Source organism: Mya arenaria, chromosome 6, assembly GCF_026914265.1.
Source record: "Mya arenaria isolate MELC-2E11 chromosome 6, ASM2691426v1".
In the NCBI taxonomy this organism is placed as follows: Eukaryota; Metazoa; Mollusca; class Bivalvia; order Myida; family Myidae; genus Mya; species Mya arenaria.
Window position 1 is genome coordinate 66,463,828 of NC_069127.1, and position 22,154 is coordinate 66,485,981.

General features: G+C 33.9%; 1 protein-coding gene across 1 annotated transcript in view; it reads left to right on the top strand.

The window, feature by feature from the left end:
* LOC128237977 (inositol polyphosphate 5-phosphatase OCRL-like) overlaps positions 1 to 20,703 on the top strand; it is a 44,856-nt gene extending 24,153 nt beyond the window's left edge. The window contains exons 18-21 of the mRNA XM_052953552.1: positions 2,469 to 2,553; positions 9,895 to 10,022; positions 10,576 to 10,687; positions 16,318 to 20,703. Of these exons, the coding sequence (XP_052809512.1) occupies positions 2,469 to 2,553; positions 9,895 to 10,022; positions 10,576 to 10,687; positions 16,318 to 16,454 (462 nt within the window). The 3' untranslated portion in view covers positions 16,455 to 20,703. The remainder of the gene's footprint in view (positions 1 to 2,468; positions 2,554 to 9,894; positions 10,023 to 10,575; positions 10,688 to 16,317) is intronic.
* The last annotated feature ends 1,451 nt before the right edge of the window (positions 20,704 to 22,154 follow it).

The following is a 22,154-nucleotide window of genomic DNA, read 5'->3' on the forward strand; positions in this document are numbered from 1 at the left end:
AAGTCAGAAAGGCTTATCTTCAATTGAAAGTCAGAAAGGCTTATCTCTAATTGAAAGCCATGTCCATTGAAAACCAGAAGGATTGTTTTCCATTGAATGCCTGAAGGGCTTACTTACCATTGTCCATCGAAAGCCAGAAGGGCCAAAGGGATTATTTTTTTTCTCCTAAAATTATAAGTTAATAAATGTGTCTGGATCCTTTAAATGAACCCAAAGATTTATTGCAACAAAAGTCTTAATAAGTCATTAACAATGTTTGTAAATGGTGCTTTTATAAAATATTTTATTAAATATGATTCTCTTTCAAATTAATAGTTAGTCTAATTTGTATGATGCATTTTTTTAACTTAAACATTTTATTCTAGAAAATTTTTCTTTTAATGTTTCACTAGAGTTGCCAGATGATTAAATAATCATTTCTCAATGTTTTCTGCACTGAACAGCCCATCCTGCTTTTACATTTGCTTCAATTATAATGAATAGTTTAATTGCAGACATTTATTCTACCGAAAATGCCCTAATAACAAAGGCAAGGATGAAATATTTTCTTTCTTATATTCTTTACTTCATTTGCATCTATTTAACAAAAAAAATATCGTAAACTGGACTTCCATACCATATAAATCTCAATTTTGGTACAAGGATCACAAAAACAGATGCTGTTGTCATTAAATAGCTGCTTTCAAATAAGAATTAATGCGGCGGAGACAATTGTTAGAGTATTATTTGATAAACTTTTGGTTCAATTACTGTTTTGAGATAGAAAAATGGAGTTATATAGAACAGATGTTGTCTGGAAGTGGTGGTTACTAATCTTCATTTATTCATTTTTATCTTGAAATTAATGTTTATAGACTAGAAGGAGTTTTTTTCTGTTTATTTGGCAATGCCTTTTGTTTAGATGGTAGCTTGCATATAAAATGAAATAGTTATTTATTTCTGTGCACTCTCACATATTGACGGGTTTGACAACTTTCTTTTATCTTTTTGTCTTGGAATGAGCCATTGTTTACATATATGTCTGGAAACCAGTGATAAAACACTGCTGACAAAAACTAATCACAGTTTTTAATTTTTGAAAATTGTTGTTTTATAGCTGAAAGTGTTACTTACTCTTTGAGAGAAATTAAAAATTAGGCAGTTTTCTAAATAAGTGAGATCTGCTCTATTGCGAGTTATCTTATATTACTGATTTGAAGGGATTGCTACTGAAATTAGTTGATTCTCAGACAAAAACTAACAAAAATGTCAAAACAGTCAATCTCTGAGAGTGCAGCTTAAAGCTACTTAAGAAAAATTGGAGCCAGGACTGTTCACCTAAAAGTCTAATTTTGATGACTTATTTAAACAGTGAGGGACTACATGCACTTTTGACAATTTGTGTACTTAAAATTTGTTCCAATTTTCTCCTTAAAATTCAATATTGGAGATAGGTTTAGAAAATGCGCAGAAAATGTTTTAAAGACAATTGAGAAAAAGCAAACAATATATCTTAGATTAGATGAAAAGATTTGCCCATTTGAGAAATGTAATTTAGCACTGTTCATTGTCAGTAATTACTCTCTAGGTAAAAATTACCAACATTCAAGGGTAAAATTCTGCCTCTGAAATTAATTTCCTCCCTAAATTTGCTGTCTCTCCCATTTTAATGTCTATTGAATGGAGGATTTAAATAATCAAATTTCCGTTCTTATGTTAGTTAGAGATGATGTATAACTTCTCTTGAGTTTTTTTTTTCCTGCTTTAAATTACAGACTTCCATTATGTGCAATAGTGTTATTAATATTGAAATTCGTTTTTCCTGGAAGAGTGGCATATTGTGACATATTTGTTGTTTTTATAATTATGTGTTAAATTATATTGCAAAACTTTAATTTTGCGAAATAACTGTATGTCTCTACACATTTGTGTGTGTGTGTGTGTGAGGTATATAGAAATAACAGCCAATCCCTGGCGATATGGCCCAGACAAAATGTTACAGATTGGAAGACTAAAATGCCAAGACTATACAGACCCAATTGGCAGATTTGACATGGCCCAGTGTCGAAGACAATACAGCCCAGATCGTATGACCAATTTGGGGCCATATTGTTTGCCAATCTAGGCTGCATTGTGTTTCAACCTTTTGTCGCCAACCCGGGGGGTATCAGAGATGAACAGCATCGTTCACTATTTGTATGACCGAGTCGATTTTTCGGGTAGTTTTAGTATTTTTCTGATGTACCTGAGAATTGATGTGAAATGTTACAGGAGGATCTATTCCAGCAGCAGGGTTTGAATACAGAGGTGCACCAGATATACTGGACTGTCTTGATATGGGGCTCCGAAACAGAACCTAACATTGATGTGAATATGTTGCAGGAGGATCTATTCCAGCAGTAGGGTTTGAACACTGAGGTGCACAAGATACGGGTGCATTCATACGGGGCTCCAAAATAATACTTAACATTGATGTGTATATGTTACAGGAGGATCTATTCCAGCAACAGGGTTTGAACACGGAGATGCACCAGATACGGGACTGTCTTGATACGGGAACACCTGAACAACTACGTATCCTTTGTGCACATTTGTTTCAATCTTATTATCACAGTGATGTACTGTGCATTATAATGCAGTTATTGACCGATAATGAGGTGTATATTCGTGGAGATCACATTGTTTGTCTTGGCTCATGCTACACAATGACAGCAATCAACAGGTGACGACTTATTGAGCGTGTTTTGTTTACGGGGAAGGGGACTGGCAATTTATGTAGGAAGACTGGCCTCTACAGGTGACTGTTATGGAAGTTTAAACTCTATGTACATGTGGAGTAACTGGAATATCTGCTGTGAAAAAGTGTTACAAAGTCTTTGGTGTCAGTTTGGAAATATATCTGATATATTGCAGTCACAACATTTAGGCCTAAATGAGGAGTTATTTCCCTTTGATAGTATCAGGATAAATTATATGGATATTTGCCAAGTAACATTACTTTGACCAAAATAATTGAAGAGTTTTTCCCCTTGATAAAGGAAAACGGTTTTACCATTAAAATTAGTATGCATGTACGAAGTTTTGTTACTTCAACACATTCACATTGTAGTGCTTTCAACTTGGCCATAACTCAAAAACTGTGCAAGGTATTTAAACAAAACTTGGTATACATGTTGCCAAAGCAAATACACACATGTAGAGCAAAGCCCATAACTCTAGCTTTAATAATGTTCTGTTCAGTAATGCCACGTGCCTGACTGCGGTGCTCTTAATTTAATTTGTGCACAAAGCTGTATCAGAAAAGGAACCATAATAAACAATTTTACATTTAGAATGAACAAAGGAATGTGGCCATCTTATCAATGACTGTGGCTATCTTATAAATGAATGTGGCCATCTTATCAATGACTGTGGCTATCTTATAAATGAATGTGGCCATCTCATCAATGACTGTGGCCATCTTATCAATGAATGTGGTTATCTCATAAATGAATGTGGCCATCTTATCAATGACTGTGGCTATCTTATAAATGAATGTGGCCATCTCATCAATGACTGTGGCCATCTTATCAATGAATGTGGTTATCTTATAAATGAATGTGGCCATCTTATCAAAGACTGTGGTTGTCTTATAAATGAATGTGGCCATCTTATCAAAGACTGTGGTTGTCTTATAAATGAATGTGGCCATCTCATCAATGACTGTGGCCATCTTATCAATGAATGTGGTTATCTTATAAATGAATGTGGCCATCTTATCAATGAATGTGGTTATCTTATAAATGAATGTGGCCATCTTATCAAAGACTGTGGTTGTCTTATAAATGAATGTGGCCATCTTATCAATGAATGTGGTTATCTTATAAATGAATGTGGCCATCTTATCAAAGACTGTGGTTGTCTTATAAATGAATGTGGTTATCTTATTGATGAATGTGGTTATCTTATAAATGAATGTGGCCATCTTATCAAAGACTGTGGTTGTCTTATAAATGAATGTGGCCATCTTATCAAAGACTGTGGTTGTCTTATAAATGAATGTGGCCATCTTATCAATGAATGTGGTTATCTTATAAATGAATGTGGCCATCTTATCAATGAATGTGGTTATCTTATAAATGAATGTGGCCATCTTATCAATGAATGTGGCCATCTTATAAATGAATGTGGTTATCTTATAAATGAATGTGGCCATCTTATCAATGAATGTGGTTATCTTATAAATGAATGTGGCCATCTTATCAATGAATGTGGTTATCTTATAAATGAATGTGGCCATCTTATCAAAGACTGTGGTTGTCTTATAAATGAATGTGGCCATCTCATCAATGACTGTGGCCATCTTATCAATGAATGTGGTTATCTTATAAATGAATGTGGCCATCTTATCAATGAATGTGGTTATCTTATAAATGACTGTGGCCATCTTATCAATGACTGTGGCCATCTTATCAATGAATGTGGTTATCTTATAAATTAATGTGGCCATCTTATCAATGAATGTGGTTATCTTATAAATGAATGTGGCCATCTTATCAATGACTGTGGCCATCTTATCAATGAATGTGGTTATCTTATCAAAGACTGTGGCCATCTTATCAATGAATGTGGCCATCTCATCAATGACTGTGGCCATCTTATCAATGAATGTGGTTATCTTATAAATGACTGTCGCCATCTTATCAATGAATGTGGTTATCTTATAAATGAATGTGGCCATCTTATCAATGAATGTGGTTATCTTATAAATGAATGTGGCCATCTTATCATTGAATGTGGTTATCTTATAAATGAATGTGGCCATCTTATCAATGAATGTGGTTATCTTATAAATGAATGTGGCCATCTTATCAATGAATGTGGTTATCTTATAAATGAATGTGGCCATCTTATCAATGAATGTGGTTATCTTATAAATGAATATGGCCATCTTATCAATAATTGTGGTTATCTTATAAATGAATGTGGCCATCTTATCAATGAATGTGGTTATCTTATAAATGAATGTGGCCATCTTATCAATGAATGTGGTTATCTTATAAATGAATGTGGCCATCTTATCAATGAATGTGGTTATCTTATAAATGAATGTGGCCATCTTATCAATGAATATGGTTATCTTATAAATGAATGTGGCCATCTTATCAATGAATGTGGTTATCTTATAAATGAATGTGGCCATATTATCATTGAATATGGCCATCTTATCAATGAATGTGGCCATCTTATCAATGAATGTGGTTATCTTATAAATGAATGTGGCCATCTTATCAATGAATGTGGTTATCTTATAAATGAATGTGGCCATCTTATCAATGAATGTGGCCATCTTATCAATGAATATGGCCATCTTATCAATAACTGTGGTTATCTTATAAATGAATATGGCCATCTTATCAATGAATGTGGTTATCTTATAAATGAATGTGGCCATCTTATCAATGAATGTGGTTATCTTATAAATGAATGTGGCCATCTTATCAATGAATATGGCCATCTTATCAATAACTGTGGTTATCTTATAAATGAATATGGCCATCTTATCAATGAATGTGGTTTTCTGATCAATGAATGTGGCCATATTATCAATGAATGTGGCCATTTTATCAATGAATGTAAAAAAGAACCAATTATGCGAACAAGACAAGTTATGCAATTGCTCCGTATTTCTGGAAAAAACATGTGCATTTTGTGATTTTAAGCTCGACTATTCAAAGAATAGGTGGGCTATACTACTCGCCCCAGCGTCGGCGTCAGCGTCCGGTTAAAGTTTTAGGGCAAGTTGGGATTTTCACTTATAAGTCCAATACCCTACATTCATGCGACTTAATACTTCACGCAGTTGTTCAGGGCCATCACATGGTGAGGTTAGATAACTCCATATTATTCTTTACACAGATTATGGCCCCTGATTGATTATGGAACTTAGGTTAAAGTTTTAGGGCAAGTTGGAATATTTATTAATAACTTCTATATCCTTTGTTCAATTGACTTAATACTTCACACAGTTGTACAGGACCATCACACAATGAGGTTACATAACTCCATATTATCCTAAATGCAAGTTATGGCCCCTGATTGACTTTGGTTAAAGTTTTAGGGCAGGTTAAAGTTTTAGGGCAAGTTGGGATTTTCACTTAAAACTCCAATACCATTCATGCAATTGACTTAATACTTCACACAGATGTTCAGAGCCATCACATTATGAGGTTAGATAACTCCATATTATCCTTTATACAAATTATGGCCCCTGATTGACTATGGAACTAAGGTTAAAGTTTTAGGGCAGATTGGGATATTGTTTAATAACTTCTATACCCTTCATTCAATTGACTTAATACTTCACACAATTGTTTAGGACCATCACCCAATGAGGTTACATAACTCCATATCCTTAATACAAGTTATGGCCCCTGATTGACTTTGGTTAAAGTTTTAGGCAAGTAAAAGTTGGGATTTTAATAAAAAAAACTTCTATACCGTTCATTAAATGCACTTAATAAAATTCAAAATTATTTATGACCATCTTACAACAAGAAACATAACTCCGTTTTAAGCCTAAATACAAATTATGGCCCTTGAATTTTTTTATATATTTTTTTAATTTCCTTTGAAAGGCATATTTGTATATTTTTAACCATATGTTCATAATGGGAAATCAAGTTATTTGAATGACTTGCGTCATTGTTTTGGCGGGCTGGTGGGAGGACAGCATCAAAGTCACCTTATGTATCGAATAATTTTAGTTAGGTTTGACATAAAGAGACCAAACTTGGTATTATTACATCATTATATATACCTGGCGGCATGACCAGGTTCTAAGAGAGATGGCAAACATCTTAGAAAATGAGAGAAGGAAAGAGAGACCCTTGAAACAGACAGTCTCTCAGTAAATCAGCTTTTTAAGACAAGGGGAGAAGAAGCCGGCAACAACAACATGTAGCGGCATCCTACAAGAATCTCAAAACTTGGATATGTTGGTAGACCTGGGGAAAAAGTTGAAGTTTCCAGAGGAAGTGGCCCATACCACCCTCCGGCCAGACATAGTTCTTTGGTCCACGTCTCCAAAGCTGGTTGTATTGGTGGAGCTAACAGTACCCTGGGAAGAGAGATGTGAGGAGGCATACGTGCTGAAGAAGGGAAAATACCAAGACTTGGTAGACACTTGTAGAGAGAGGGGTTGGAAGACATGGATCTTCCCAGTGGAAGTTGGATGTAGAGGCTTTCCTTCACAGTCAGTGTGGAAAATGCTGGGAGCTGTGGGCATCAAAGGACGAGTCAGAAAGACCGCCGTCCACGCTCTTGGGAAAACTGCAGGGAGGGCGTCCAGGTGGCTCTGGCTACGACGCAGTGAACCGACTTGGAAGCCAACATAGACGAGGTAGTGACTGATCACCACTACCTGCCCCGCCATCTAGAGGGTGTACCGAGATAAGGGGCGAAACACCCAGTGACAGATGGGCACTTGGCTGAGGACGTTATTGTATTCTAAGTCAAAGCAGCGTAGTCAAGCGCGCTGTCTTACGACGGCTCTTGTTGACTGTAGACCCCTTCCCAATTTTAACGGTATTATCTTAAAGTGAATGTCCAATGAATAATCTTTACTATACGTACAGTTATTCAAAATAAAAAATACTTTCACAAAATGAATACCATTATTAATGGATATTTAAAGCGCCTGAAAAAATCATTAGGGAACACGTTGTCGCATGACTTTTTTTGCCGAGTATAGTTAAGACATAAAAATAATATCATATTAAGTGATTAATTATGTACATCAATTTAAAAGAAATAGAAATTATAAACAAACAAGAGAATTCAAATTATCACTAAAAGTTTTTTTTATTAAAACTATGGTTACAAAATCATTCAGATGATGTGCTTATCTGGTATCTCTGAATATAATATTGGAAAAAAACTGAAATCCAAAATTGCAAAAATAATGATACAAAAGCAGATTTCAAAATAAAATATAAAAGCAGCGTAAAGCGCATGGTATTGCAGACATATGCGGGAAAACTGTGACAAATGAAAAAAGAAATATGCACTTTTAGAATAAAATTAAGTGTACATGTAGGATACATATAGGGTTGAGCATGCTAAAAATAGCATAAATGGAGAATACAGTCACAGGGTTGAATATTTTAATTTGCGAGTGAAAATCTAAATTCAATTTCTGACAATTTTTTTATAATTTTCTTTAAGCAGGCTGTAGTTATCAATCTTGCTTTAAAGTCTGATAAAAAAAAAACCCACCAAGACTTGACTCTTTAGGTGATGAGAATTTGAATTTTTTAATTGCGTATTGCCCCTGATGTCGGTAGGAAAGACCTAAACACTATATTAAAGTTATTGAATAATCAACCGGAGTCTTGAGTCTAGGATGCTGTAATGACTTCACAGATTGATGATGGCCATTAAATGCCTGGTCACAAATTGCAAACTTCTCAAATTGAAGCAGAAAGAAAGTGCTTATTTTGACAACCATGATATTTTATTTGCGCCGTAATTGATTAAAATGGAGCCTATTACTTGCCACAGACATTATGACGTTTTGAAAGGAAACTCAAATGCCGAACTGACATTACATCTATGAATTATTGCTTCCATCTTCTAAATTTCCAATTTCTTCTCCTGTAGTCAATATTTCATCTTTATTTTCTGGTAATATTTTTCGACAGGATCAATGAATATTGGACAGCTTGGTTGATGGACCTAGTCACGATGTGGAAATATTTTCGTAAAAAGCTGTAAACAACGGTTGTGTAAATATTCCCCATGTCTGCTCATATTTAGTTGCGGCCCTAAAATGATTGATATATGGCGACTCCTTGTCAGCAAGTAATTGGTTAAACATACAAGCCTGATGAATACTATCATTTCTTAAATTGGTCTATGACTTTAGTATGGGAATAAAAAATTAATACCCTTAAGGGAATGTTTTTTTTTCTGTATGAAAGAATGACCTTTTGAGATGTGCTTCTATTTGTTACTGTCGTTTTTAACAAGAAATATTTATGTAACTGGAAATAGGCTGGAGAGCTGGGACAATATTCACTAAGTTAAGGGACTCAAGTCAAAACTGAAAATATTTTTGTTTTGTTATATTGCTATTTGAAGGACAATAAGGGGAATATAAATTTATTTCTAGATTTTCATCCCTGCCCGACCCCTCTTTTTTCACCACCCTTAAATTTGACTGACTCCAATAAAAATGTTGAGCTAGGGTCTGTATTAGCGTACTGTTTCCCAGTACTGTCTGGGAACAGCACCTACTCATGCCTGCGGTGTCAGTGTTAAATGTTATAAAGGAGAGTTGTTACGATCGTGTTCGTGGTTCATCTAGAAACACATTTTTATGACCCTTATGCAATAAAAAAAAGAGCATTAGCAAAAAGAGCATTAGCATATATTCGACAGTGAAACAATTATCTGAGAAAATTAAAAAATAAAATGGCACCCCCACCCCCATTAAAAAAAGATGAAAATCTAGAAATTTATATAAGCCTAATGGTTTTTATTTGCTGCATATGCTTAAGATGAAATATTTTGTAAAAATTTATATCTCTTTTGTAAAAGATAAAAGATACTTGTAAAAATTTGACGTTAGTGAATATGAGTGATGAAATCAAATCAACAGATATACTGGGGTACATGCATGTGATATTGTCCAATTGTTTTAGTAAATACTATATTTTTTAGCTTAATTGTAAAAAAATGCTATAGGCTGAAATGAATGAAGATTGATCCAGTTTCCTACATACTTGTGTCCATTTTAATAGGTCAAGAGATCATTTCCCTGTGGAGCATGAACCCAAGACCTCTTTGTGGGAGTAACACGCCTTTGCCACTAGACCATTCTCACTTGAAAATTTTATGTAAATATTTTATCATGGAACCTTAACCCTTTCTCAGCAGGCGGTATCCATTCCGTGTGTGAGGCCCTTCTTCTCTTCCTTGAATCCCTTGCTGAGCCAGTTATACCCTACAGCCTGTATGAAAACTGCATCAGCGTTAGTAACAACCATCTTCTATGTAAACAGGTAAAGTGAAATATGCCATATGAAAAATAATGTAACCAGTCCAGCAATCAGATATGTGGATTATATTTCTCACAAACATGGCCATGTCACTTCTTAAAAAACCTGAATGTCCATTGTTGCAAATTGCCGGTTTTTAAAGCCCTGGTTGTTATCAATTTTGCATAAACGTTTTTATTTTCCATGCAATAAATACAACAAATTTTTATGAAAATTGGTCAGAATACTTGTTGTTATGATATTTAAGCCAGTTGTGAAAACGTAGATCATTAGGTAAAAGCAAACACATATTTGCAACGTAATAATGTTTATCCAATCTTCATGAAACTTGGTAAGAAAATTTGTCAACATGATATAAAATACCAGTGTATATTGGTCAACTCTGATCAAACACTAGGTCAAATATTAAAACAAAGTATCGTGTTAAAGTTATTTATTCCTTTCATAAATTCAAAACAATTGACTCCTTCTTAGGCTTTTACAAAGAATTCGAAATGGAGTTAAGCCTGTCTTGCTCTGATCCGGTGACATGAAATTTAATGCTATTTTGCTGTAGGTGATGTCTGAAGTGCCATTATGCCATAGGAACGTGTTCAAGTATCTGTGTGCCTTCCTGAGACAGCTGTTGGAAGAATCGAAATATAATAACCTGGACATTAAATATCTCTGTGAGTAATAGACTAGAGAATACTATCAGTGAGTAATAGACTAGAGAATACTATCAGTGAGTAATAGACTAGAGAATACTATCAGTGAGTAATAGACTAGAGAATACTATCAGTGAGTAATAGACTAGAGAATACTATCAGTGAGTAATAGACTAGAGAATACTATCAGTGAGTAATAGACTAGAGAATACTATCAGTGAGTATTAGACTAGAGAATACTATCAGTGAGTAATAGACTAGAGAATACTATCAGTGAGTAATAGACTAGAGAATACTATCAGTGAGTATTAGACTAAGAGATAATTTCTTAGTGGGTATTACACAAGGTAATAATACCTCAGTGAGTATTAGACTATCAATATAATATCTCAGTTAGTTTTGTAAATGTTGAATAAAGTCTAAATCAATTTTAGACTAGGGAATAATATCACAGTATTAGACTTGGGAATAATATCACAGTGAGTATGAGACTAGGGAATAATATCACAGTGAGTATAAGACTTGGGAATAATATCACAGTGAGTATGAGACTAGGGAATAATATCACAGTGAGTATTAGACTTGGGAATAATATCACAGTGAGTATGAGACTTGAGAATAATATCACAGTGAGTATTAGACTAGCGAATAATATCACAGTATGAGACTTGAGAATAATATCACAGTGAGTATTAGACTTGGGAATAATATCACAGTGAGTATGAGACTTGAGAATAATATCACAGTGAGTATTAGACTAGGGAATAATATCACAGTGAGTATTAGACTTAGGAATAATATCACAGTGAGTATTAGACTAGGGAATAATATCACAGTGAGTATTAGACTTGGGAATAATATCACAGTGAGTATGAGACTTGAGAATAATATCACAGTGAGTATTAGACTAGGGAATAATATCACAGTGAGTATTAGACTTAGGAATAATATCACAGTGAGTATTAGACTAGGGAATAATATCACAGTGAGTATTAGACTTGGGAATAATATCACAGTGAGTATTAGACTTGGGAATAATATCACAGTGAGTATTAGACTAGGGAATAATATCACAGTGAGTATTAGACTTAGGAATAATATCACAGTGAGTATTAGACTAGGGAATAATATCACAGTGAGTATTAGACTTGGGAATAATATCACAGTGAGTATTAGACTTGGGAATAATATCACAGTGAGTATTAGACTAGCGAATAATATCACAGTGAGTATTAGACTAGGGAATAATATCACAGTGAGTATTAGACTAGGGAATAATATCACAGTGAGTATTAGAATAGCAAATAATATCACAGTGAGTATTAGACTAGGGAATAATATCACAGTGAGTATTAGACTGAGAATAATATCTCAGTGAGTATTAGACTAGCAAATCATATCACAGTAAGTATTAGACTAGCGAAAAATATCATATTGAGTATAAGACTAGGGAATAATATCACAGTAAGTATTGGACTAGGGAATAATATCACAGTAAGTATTAGACTAGGGAATAATATCACAGAGAGTATTAGACTAGCGAATAATATCACAGTTAGTATTAGACTAGCGAATAATATCACAGTAAGTATTGGACTAGCGAATAATATCACAGTGAGTATTAGACTAGGGAATAATATCACAGTGAGTATTATACTAGCGAATAATATCACAGTGAGTATAAGACTAGGGAATAATATCACAGTGAGTATTAGACTAGCGAATAATACCACATTAAGTATTAGACTAGGGAATAATATCACAGTGAGTATAAGACTAGGGGATAATATCACAGTGAGTACTAGACTAGGGAATAATATCACAGTGAGTATAAGACTAGGGAATAATATCACAGTGAGTATTCAACTTGGGGACAGTATCACAGTGAGTATTAGACTTCGAATAATATCTAACAGAGTATTAGAAAAGTGACTTAATTCTGTCAGTATTAGATAAGGGAAGATTATCAGTGAGTAATAAACTAGGGAACAGTATCTTATTGAGTACTAGATTTGGAGAAAAAAATTCCTAGGGTTTTAGACCAGGTAATTATATTTCAGTGAGTAAAATTCTAGGGAATAATTTTTATTTGAGTATAAGACTAGGGAATAATATTTCAGTGAGTATTAGACTAGGGGAGTTATATCTCACAGGATATAAGTCTAGGGAATAATATTTCAGTGAGCATTAGACTAGGGGAGTTATATCTCACAGGATATAAGACTAGGCAATAATATTTCAGTGAGCATTAGACTAGGGGAGTTATATCTCACAGGATATAAGTCTAGGGAATAATATTTCAGTGAGCATTAGACTAGGGGAGTTATATCTCACAGGATATAAGACTAGGGAATAATATTTCAGTGAGCATTAGACTAGGGGAGTTATATCTCACAGGATATAAGACTAGGGAATAATATTGCAGTGAGCATTAGACTAGGGGAGTTATATCTCACAGGATATAAGTCTAGGGAATAATATTTCAGTGAGCATTAGACTAGGGGAGTTATATCTCTCAGGATATAAGACTAGGGAATAATATTTCAGTGAGCATTAGACTAGGGGAGTTATATCTCACAGGATATAAGACTAGGGAATAATATTTCAGTGAGCATTAGACTAGGGGAGTTATATCTCACAGGATATAAGACTAGGGAATAATATTTCAGTGAGCATTAGACTAGGGGAGTTATATCTCACAGGATATAAGACTAGGGAATAATATTTCAGTGAGCATTAGACTAGGGGAGTTATATCTCACAGGATATAAGACTAGGGAATAATATTTCAGTGAGCATTAGACTAGGGGAGTTATATCTCACAGGATATAAGACTAGGGAATAATATTTCAGTGAGTATTAGACTAGGGGAGTTATATCTCACAGGATATAAGACTAGGGAATAATATTTCAGTGAGCATTAGACTAGGGGAGTTATATCTCACAGGATATAAGTCTAGGGAATAATATTTCAGTGAGTATTAGACTAGGGGAGTTATATCTCACAGGATATAAGACTAGGGAATAATATTTCAGTGAGCATTAGACTAGGGGAGTTATATCTCACAGGATATAAGACTAGGGAATAATATTTCAGTGAGCATTAGACTAGGGGAGTTATATCTCACAGGATATAAGACTAGGGAATAATATTTCAGTGAGCATTAGACTAGGGGAGTTATATCTCACAGGATATAAGTCTAGGGAATAATATTTCAGTGAGCATTAGACTAGGGGAGTTATATCTCACAGGATATAAGACTAGGCAATAATATTTCAGTGAGCATTAGACTAGGGGAGTTATATCTCACAGGATATAAGTCTAGGGAATAATATTTCAGTGAGCATTAGACTAGGGGATTATATCTCACAGGATATAAGACTAGGGAATAATATTTCAGTGAGCATTAGACTAGGGGAGTTATATCTCACAGGATATAAGACTAGGGAATAATATTTCAGTGAGCATTAGACTAGGGGAGTTATATCTCACAGGATATAAGTCTAGGGAATAATATTTCAGTGAGCATTAGACTAGGGGAGTTATATCTCTCAGGATATAAGACTAGGGAATAATATTTCAGTGAGCATTAGACTAGGGGAGTTATATCTCACAGGATATAAGACTAGGGAATAATATTTCAGTGAGCATTAGACTAGGGGAGTTATATCTCACAGGATATAAGACTAGGGAATAATATTTCAGTGAGCATTAGACTAGGGGAGTTATATCTCACAGGATATAAGACTAGGGAATAATATTTCAGTGAGCATTAGACTAGGGGAGTTATATCTCACAGGATATAAGACTAGGGAATAATATTTCAGTGAGCATTAGACTAGGGGAGTTATATCTCACAGGATATAAGACTAGGGAATAATATTTCAGTGAGTATTAGACTAGGGGAGTTATATCTCACAGGATATAAGACTAGGGAATAATATTTCAGTGAGCATTAGACTAGGGGAGTTATATCTCACAGGATATAAGTCTAGGGAATAATATTTCAGTGAGCATTAGACTAGGGGAGTTATATCTCACAGGATATAAGACTAGGGAATAATATTTCAGTGAGCATTAGACTAGGGGAGTTATATCTCACAGGATATAAGACTAGGGAATAATATTTCAGTGAGCATTAGACTAGGGGAGTTATATCTCACAGGATATAAGACTAGGGAATAATATTTCAGTGAGCATTAGACTAGGGGAGTTATATCTCACAGGATATAAGACTAGGGAATAATATTTCAGTGAGCATTAGACTAGGGGAGTTTTATCTCACAGGATATAAGTCTAGGGAATAATATTTCAGTGAGCATTAGACTAGGGGAGTTATATCTCACAGGATATAAGACTAGGGCATAATATTTCAGTGAGCATTAGACTAGGGGAGTTATATCTCACAGGATATAAGTCTAGGGAATAATATTTCAGTGAGCATTAGACTAGGGGAGTTATATCTCTCAGGATATAAGACTAGGGAATAATATTTCAGTGAGCATTAGACTAGGGGAGTTATATCTCACAGGATATAAGACTAGGGAATAATATTTCAGTGAGCATTAGACTAGGGGAGTTATATCTCACAGGATATAAGACTAGGGAATAATATTTCAGTGAGCATTAGACTAGGGGAGTTATATCTCACAGGATATAAGACTAGGGCATAATATTTCAGTGAGCATTAGACTAGGGGAGTTATATCTCACAGGATATAAGACTAGGGAATAATATTTCAGTGAGCATTAGACTAGGGGAGTTATATCTCACAGGATATAAGTCTAGGGAATAGTTTCTAATTGAGTATTAGACTTTGGAGTGATATCTCAGTGAGTTTTATACTTCAGAAATAATGTTCTCTATATTACTATGGTTTGCAACTCAGTGTTTAAAAGTTTCAAAGCTCTGCCTCAAACCATGATTGACTGCTGGAGTATTGAAGTTTCAGGAATACTCAAAGACCACTTATGGGTGAATAAGTGTCACGGATGAAAGGATTTGGGAATGCCATAAATATGATTAAAATTCCACAATATCCATAATAGTACTTATCAATGCAGTTTGGTGACTTAAAACGTGAATCGAAACCAGTTTGAAATGTTGAGCCTGATTGTGTTATTCTGGGCGGATTTAAAAGTCATGACCTTTTCATTGGAATAGAATTACTGAGTGAACTTGCTTTATTTAACCTTACGACATGCACATTTTGATTTCTTCATTTGCATACTAAAAGATAACCATACTGGGATAAATGTCATTACAATTGAAAAAGGATAATTTGGAAAATATTTATGCTCACATGAATTAAGCTTGTCCATTTTTCAAAGACAACAGATGAAACATTTTCATAGGATCGATGTTGTTATAGACCTGCAAGTCTTGAATACGAAGATACCGTATATGTACCGTATAGAAAAAGTGAATGTCAAAATTATTCTGAAAAAAATAATACAAACAAGCTTCTTAATAGCACCATAGATTGGCTTAATTTTACATCAGATATCTTTTTATATTTACATGAAGCTAAGTGCTTGCTAAACTTTTTCCTTCCTTATAATAATAATAAGGGCAGATAAGAGTCCCTGTACTCAAATCCCACCTGAAATATAGCTTATACCACATGTATAAAATTGTATATAAATTTTCAGGTCCATTATTTGGAGACAAATTCCTCCGTCCCCCACCAGTAAGAATGACCAAGTCTCGAAGAACAGCAGTAAAATCTGAGGACATGAAGAAAGCGGCTTTCCTCTACCATTTTCTTGTTCGACCATATGATGAATAGCTTGGCTTTAGATCTCAATTTTAATAGTCTTAGGTATATTTATAAGGGTGAATGGTCATTTTTGTTTCTTTGTTGTGTTGCGTGCAAAACACTCTGGCAGACACATAGAGATTACTTTGTCAGGAGTTATCTTTATCGTCATCTTACCTTTTGAACGACTTGATGTAGAGTCTTTAAACATGGCTGCCACTGATAGACGACTTATTCTCGTTTGATTTACATGAAGTTGAATAATGCATAAATTAACATAAAGCATTTGAAAACAGCACAAGTCTGCATAAGAAAATACTACACTATGTGTAAGTTGGTTCTGTAAAAAAAAATGATAAAAAGTATGGAATGCATTTTTATGTCAAAATTTTAAATTATTATTTCAACTTCGAAAATACAGATGCTTGATTTGTAGTGGTTGGGAAATTTTACGTTTAAATTTATCTTTTTTTATGGCAGTTCTACTTTGAATGCTGACATCAGGATGTATATATATCCGCTTTGTTAAACATTGTCCACCATATTACAGACTATCATTTCAACCCACCATGAGCTTTAAACAGCTCAATTTCAACTATATTTTGATATTTATATTAATTTATTTTGTTGCCTGTCAGGTTAATATATGAACATATTACATTTGTAATACATTATATTCGCATTTTCATTCTTTTTATTATTAAAGAATTATGATTAAGATACAATTCCTTTTTTTGCAATATCTTTCTGTTATTACTACTTTAAACTTTTAATTTCTTAAAATAGGATGGTGTATTGCTAGTAAGGCAAGAGTTTGTTTTCTTTTGTTTATACGCAGACTTTTCAGAAAATATTGAGAGGAGGAGGTGGTGGGGGAATATTTTTTTTTTAATTTGTGCTAGTATACTTTTACAATTTGATGAAGTTTAAAAAAATATCATTTTATTTATTGAATTATGCATCAATGGGAAAACATTCATCATCCTGTGATCTGATTTTGTTAAATTAATGTCTTGTTTTATAAAGCTAAAAACACGTAATAAAATGTGACTGATTTGCAAAAGGGATGACGATTTTCATTCAAGTTTGAATTTTTATCCCATTTTTTTATTTCTCCAATGATTTTACTGGACACAAACAATACTCAAATCATTTGAACACATTTTTGTTTTCAAACATGTAAATTTGTATAAATAGTACCTCTTTGAAAAAGATGTCCCTATCATACATTTGCAACTGTTGTTAACCAAATTCTGTTAAGCATTTTAGAATATTGTTTTTGATAATATTAGTTTGCACCAAATTCTGTTCAAATTAATGATGTGCCAGATTAATAATGTCAAGTTGTTTAATGTAGACATATTTACACCTTGGGCTTGTTGCTAAAACTGTTCAATGTCAAATGTTATACAACCCAATCCTATGCAAGGTACTTAGCACATTACACCACCTTAGAATTCTGCTTCCTCAAGGATACCACTAGTTTGATTTTGATTGTTGCATAACAAAACTGCATTTAAAAAATACATGGACTTAACTTTTCCCACTCATTTTCTGTTGGCTAACTTATTTTATTTTTATCCGTATAGTACTATTTTAATTTCGGTTGTTGCTTAGATCATGATGGCTCTAATGTGGTACTCTAAAAAACCTACGAAACACAACCATTGTATGTCATTAGGTCATCGAGGGGTGAGCTTGGTCTATCTAGTGGTATATGTGTCCACCTCTCGACCAAGAGGTTGTGGGCTTGAGCCGGACCAGGGAAGTGGACTCGACGCCTCACAAAAAGGACACCAGTGCAAATTTCTCTGCAGGAAACAGACTCCAGAATGATTTGATATCACCTTTCAGCTGTCTTCAAGTCAAGCTAAAATAAATAAGAATAAAACTACAAAACCAGTAGGTCATTGTAAAATACATATAGTCATAGGCTAGGTTCAAGAAGATTGAATTTTGTTGATGTATTTGAGATGATTGGTGTGTTCAATTTGATGAATTTGATTGGTTAATTTATTTTTTTAGCTAGGAATTATTGTTATATCGTAGATGCACGAGAATTAGGCGTAAAAAATAGTGTTCGTTTCCGATTTCATGCATACACCAATAAATAGGGTAGGTAGGCTGGAAAATCTTTTGATTATTTTTTTATTATGCAATTTGTTTCTAGAGATTTATCTGTTTACAAATAACTATTGTTCTGAAACAAACATATTTTTTCTCGCCTTTAAATATTTTATGGAAACACAATGCTATTTCCGAACATAACATAAAGTAGTTACAATGTTTGTGCATCGAGTCCTAGTTGATCCATACATTCATTCAATATTGTTATGTTTTAGGCATGTATAGCTTAACTGTGATACAACCAAAAAGGATGTTTTGTTCCTTTTATTTCATGTTTGTTTTTGTTTAAGTCTTTTGGTCAATCGTCCTCGTTTATCAATATTGCATGTACTTGTTATGCTCACTGTAAAAATCCAAATGCTTTTACTGCTTAATGATATGCGATAATCATCATTATAATTATTATACCTCACTCGACTTTGCAGTGTTAAATTCTCATTTACCCATCATTGGTAATTTCATACTGCCACACATCGACAGTACGGTTTTGACGAGTTGACATGATACTGTCACATAGCATGAGTGTCTAAAATTATTCATGTCTGGTCTCCCCAAGTCTGAGTAGGAAAGCCCTTGTGATGTTATGCTGCAACTTCCAGTGTTTGCAACTTGTTGTTTATCAATACTTCTTTTGTTGCATTTTAAAGCTGCACTCTCACAAATTGAACATTTTGACATCTTTTTTATTTTTTGTCTTGGAACGAGCCATTTTGGGTGAAAATCCATGGAAACCAGTGATAAAAGACTGCTGACAAAAACTAGATCGCAGATTTTTATATTTAAGTTAAAAAAATCATTCTTTATGCATTTTTTCTTAAACCGTTAGTAATGGTTTAAGCCATAAAACATTAATTTTCTAACGGAAATATGCAAATTTGCGCTCTGATTTTTTTGTCAGCAATCTTATATCATTGGTTTGCAGATATTTATGCAAATATTTGCTCTTTCCAAGACGAAAAATAAAAAGTTGTAAAAATGGTAAATCTGTGAGATAAAATATCGCATGTCTACTAGAGTGACAGTTCATATTGTCAACATTTGCCTTGGGTAACAGCATTTCCCTCATGTTGACAATATATACTGTCTGTGTCACACTGGAAGCCATGCAATATTTATATATTGATTGCAGTTTGTGTAAAATATTGCATATTATTGTTAGAATCTCTTTTTTATGTTTTCACTGAGCAAATGAATGATGTCACTAATTTAGTAGACCGTATAGATAATATATTTTTTATTTAAAATTGATTATCTAATATATAACCAAAAAATGTTATGAACATTTAATTTAAAAGCCTATGGGCCTGTTGGTTCAAAGACAAATTTTCTTTGAAGTCTTTATTGATCAATTAATATTTTACAGTCACAAAATACATTCTTCCATTTTTAACATTTTAAATTAAAAATAAGGGTTTAAATTTAGATTTTAATGATTTTTTTTTTTATCAATCTTATCAATGTTTTTCATGAATATTTGTCTATTTGGGCATTTATAGATCTAATTTACAACTTCTTTTGAAATAAAATTTGACAAATTATATTTTTTTCTTTATATTCAAAATAAAAAATAAAATAGAATTAAGGGGCCGAAATGTCTCTGTTGAAAATCAGTAAGGGGCCGAAACGTCTCAAGTCAATTTAATTAAGGGGACGAAATGGCAGGGCCGAAACATCTTAGGGGCCGATTTGGTAGTAGGCCGATTTGGTAAGGGGCCGATTTGTCTCGCTCCCGGCCTTTTTCATTAAAGGGTCTTTTTTATTTCAATATGTATGACCATCACATATGGCCACTAATTAAAAATTCAAATTGAATAAAAACTAAGTATTGTTCTTGGAAATATATGTAAAAGTAACCAAGATATAACACTAAAATATTTTCTCTTGAACACTAAAATCTTCATTGAAATTGGCCCTAAGTTACATAGTAGGCAGTGTCGGTCAGGGATTGCGTACAATCATCATTTTAGCTACAATGTTAAAAACAGTGTGATTATAATAAGAAATAGTTTCCATACTACATGTATAAATCATGCCTTCATCAATGTGAATCCATCACTCCTAGTGTGTCATATTCCAGTATACTGCATTAGTATCAATCTATTATGGTTGTTTGTTATATCGCAATGTTGTACTCCTGTAATGGGTATATAAAACGGATAATAAATTATAACAAATGTATTTTACCTTTCGTTTTGAATACATATAATGTTTTCAGTACAACAACAAAATGGAAATGTTTGGCCTTATATTGAAGATTTATTTTTTATTTTTGTCAAGTACATTGCTGGGTCATCTAGGTTCTGAAACAAGGTCACTAGGTCAAATAAGGGAAAACCACAACAACATTGGTTACACTCCAGAGACCATCCCTTTCAGTTCACTCTTTATTAAACTTGATCATCATTCAGAAATAAAACCCCCCAGCTTTGTCGCAATAAAATCTCACACAGTTCAATTCATTTTAACCTAGGATGAAAAAAGGACAGACTTTGTTTGGCATTGACCTGTAATAATTCACGAGTGCCAAAAAAAACGGTCAAGTAATTGAATCCATTTTGTTTTTAAAAACTTCTGTTTACATTTTTTTTTTACTGAATAAGTATTTTATGTCACCTGCATAGCATTGCAGACATACAGGATCATGTTGGCGGGTTTTCTCATGCATTTTCCGCTCTTGTCAGCCAACCTTGAACGAATTATGTTAAATTGTTTTATTTGCATAATACACATGTACTTCGTTCGATCAACAGCCAGATCTTACTCCAGAGTTATAGCCCTTAAAATGAAACTTTAACAAACTTGACTACATTATTTATGATCTCGACTAAGATTAATCTAATTGCAATATTCACTTTGGAGTAATGGCCCTTGAATTGTCAAAATAGAACAAATTTCCGATGACCTCACTTTTATTTGTTTTTATACATTAATTTCATTTAAAAAAATGATACTTCATAGGGGTAAAAAGCTATTGGCAGTTCATCTATATATACTCTTGAACTAATAATCCTAAGTGATTGATATACGCCGAACAGTTGTTGAAGTGGTAATTGAATATACGTTCTTGGCAGTGGTATAACCTCCATTCCCTGAATTGAACGGTGTCATTACAAGCGGGTTATATTTGTCCCATGGGGCATCTAAATGCCAGTAAGTTGACCGATTGACGCTTTTCACTTAATTTTAGTTGCAGTCCCGTTTGAATAACAAAACACGACACAAAACAACCGTGCGACGTCAGTAAATGTGTGCTATTGTCATTAATAGAGCCACGAAGAAGACTTGAGAAATGATGTGCTTTGAGGCCTGCTAATGCACTAGTCAATTGTAACCACGCCCAGGTCCGGGGAATAGCGGGGACTTTGACTTTCGGTCCAGCTAACCCCGGCTAAAATCCGCGCTCTGTAGGGACGAACTGATGGTAAAATCCCCGCCAAATGCCCCCGCACCCAAGGGACCTTAGGTTAGGACCTTTCCCCGCTATATTTTGCGCGAAGACAAAACCACCCCATTCACCCAGCACTGCGGGGCCACCTGAAAGGTAAACACAGGGCCCATTTCCCCGGCTATCCCTGGTATACCCCTGGACCGGGGGAGGGGGGG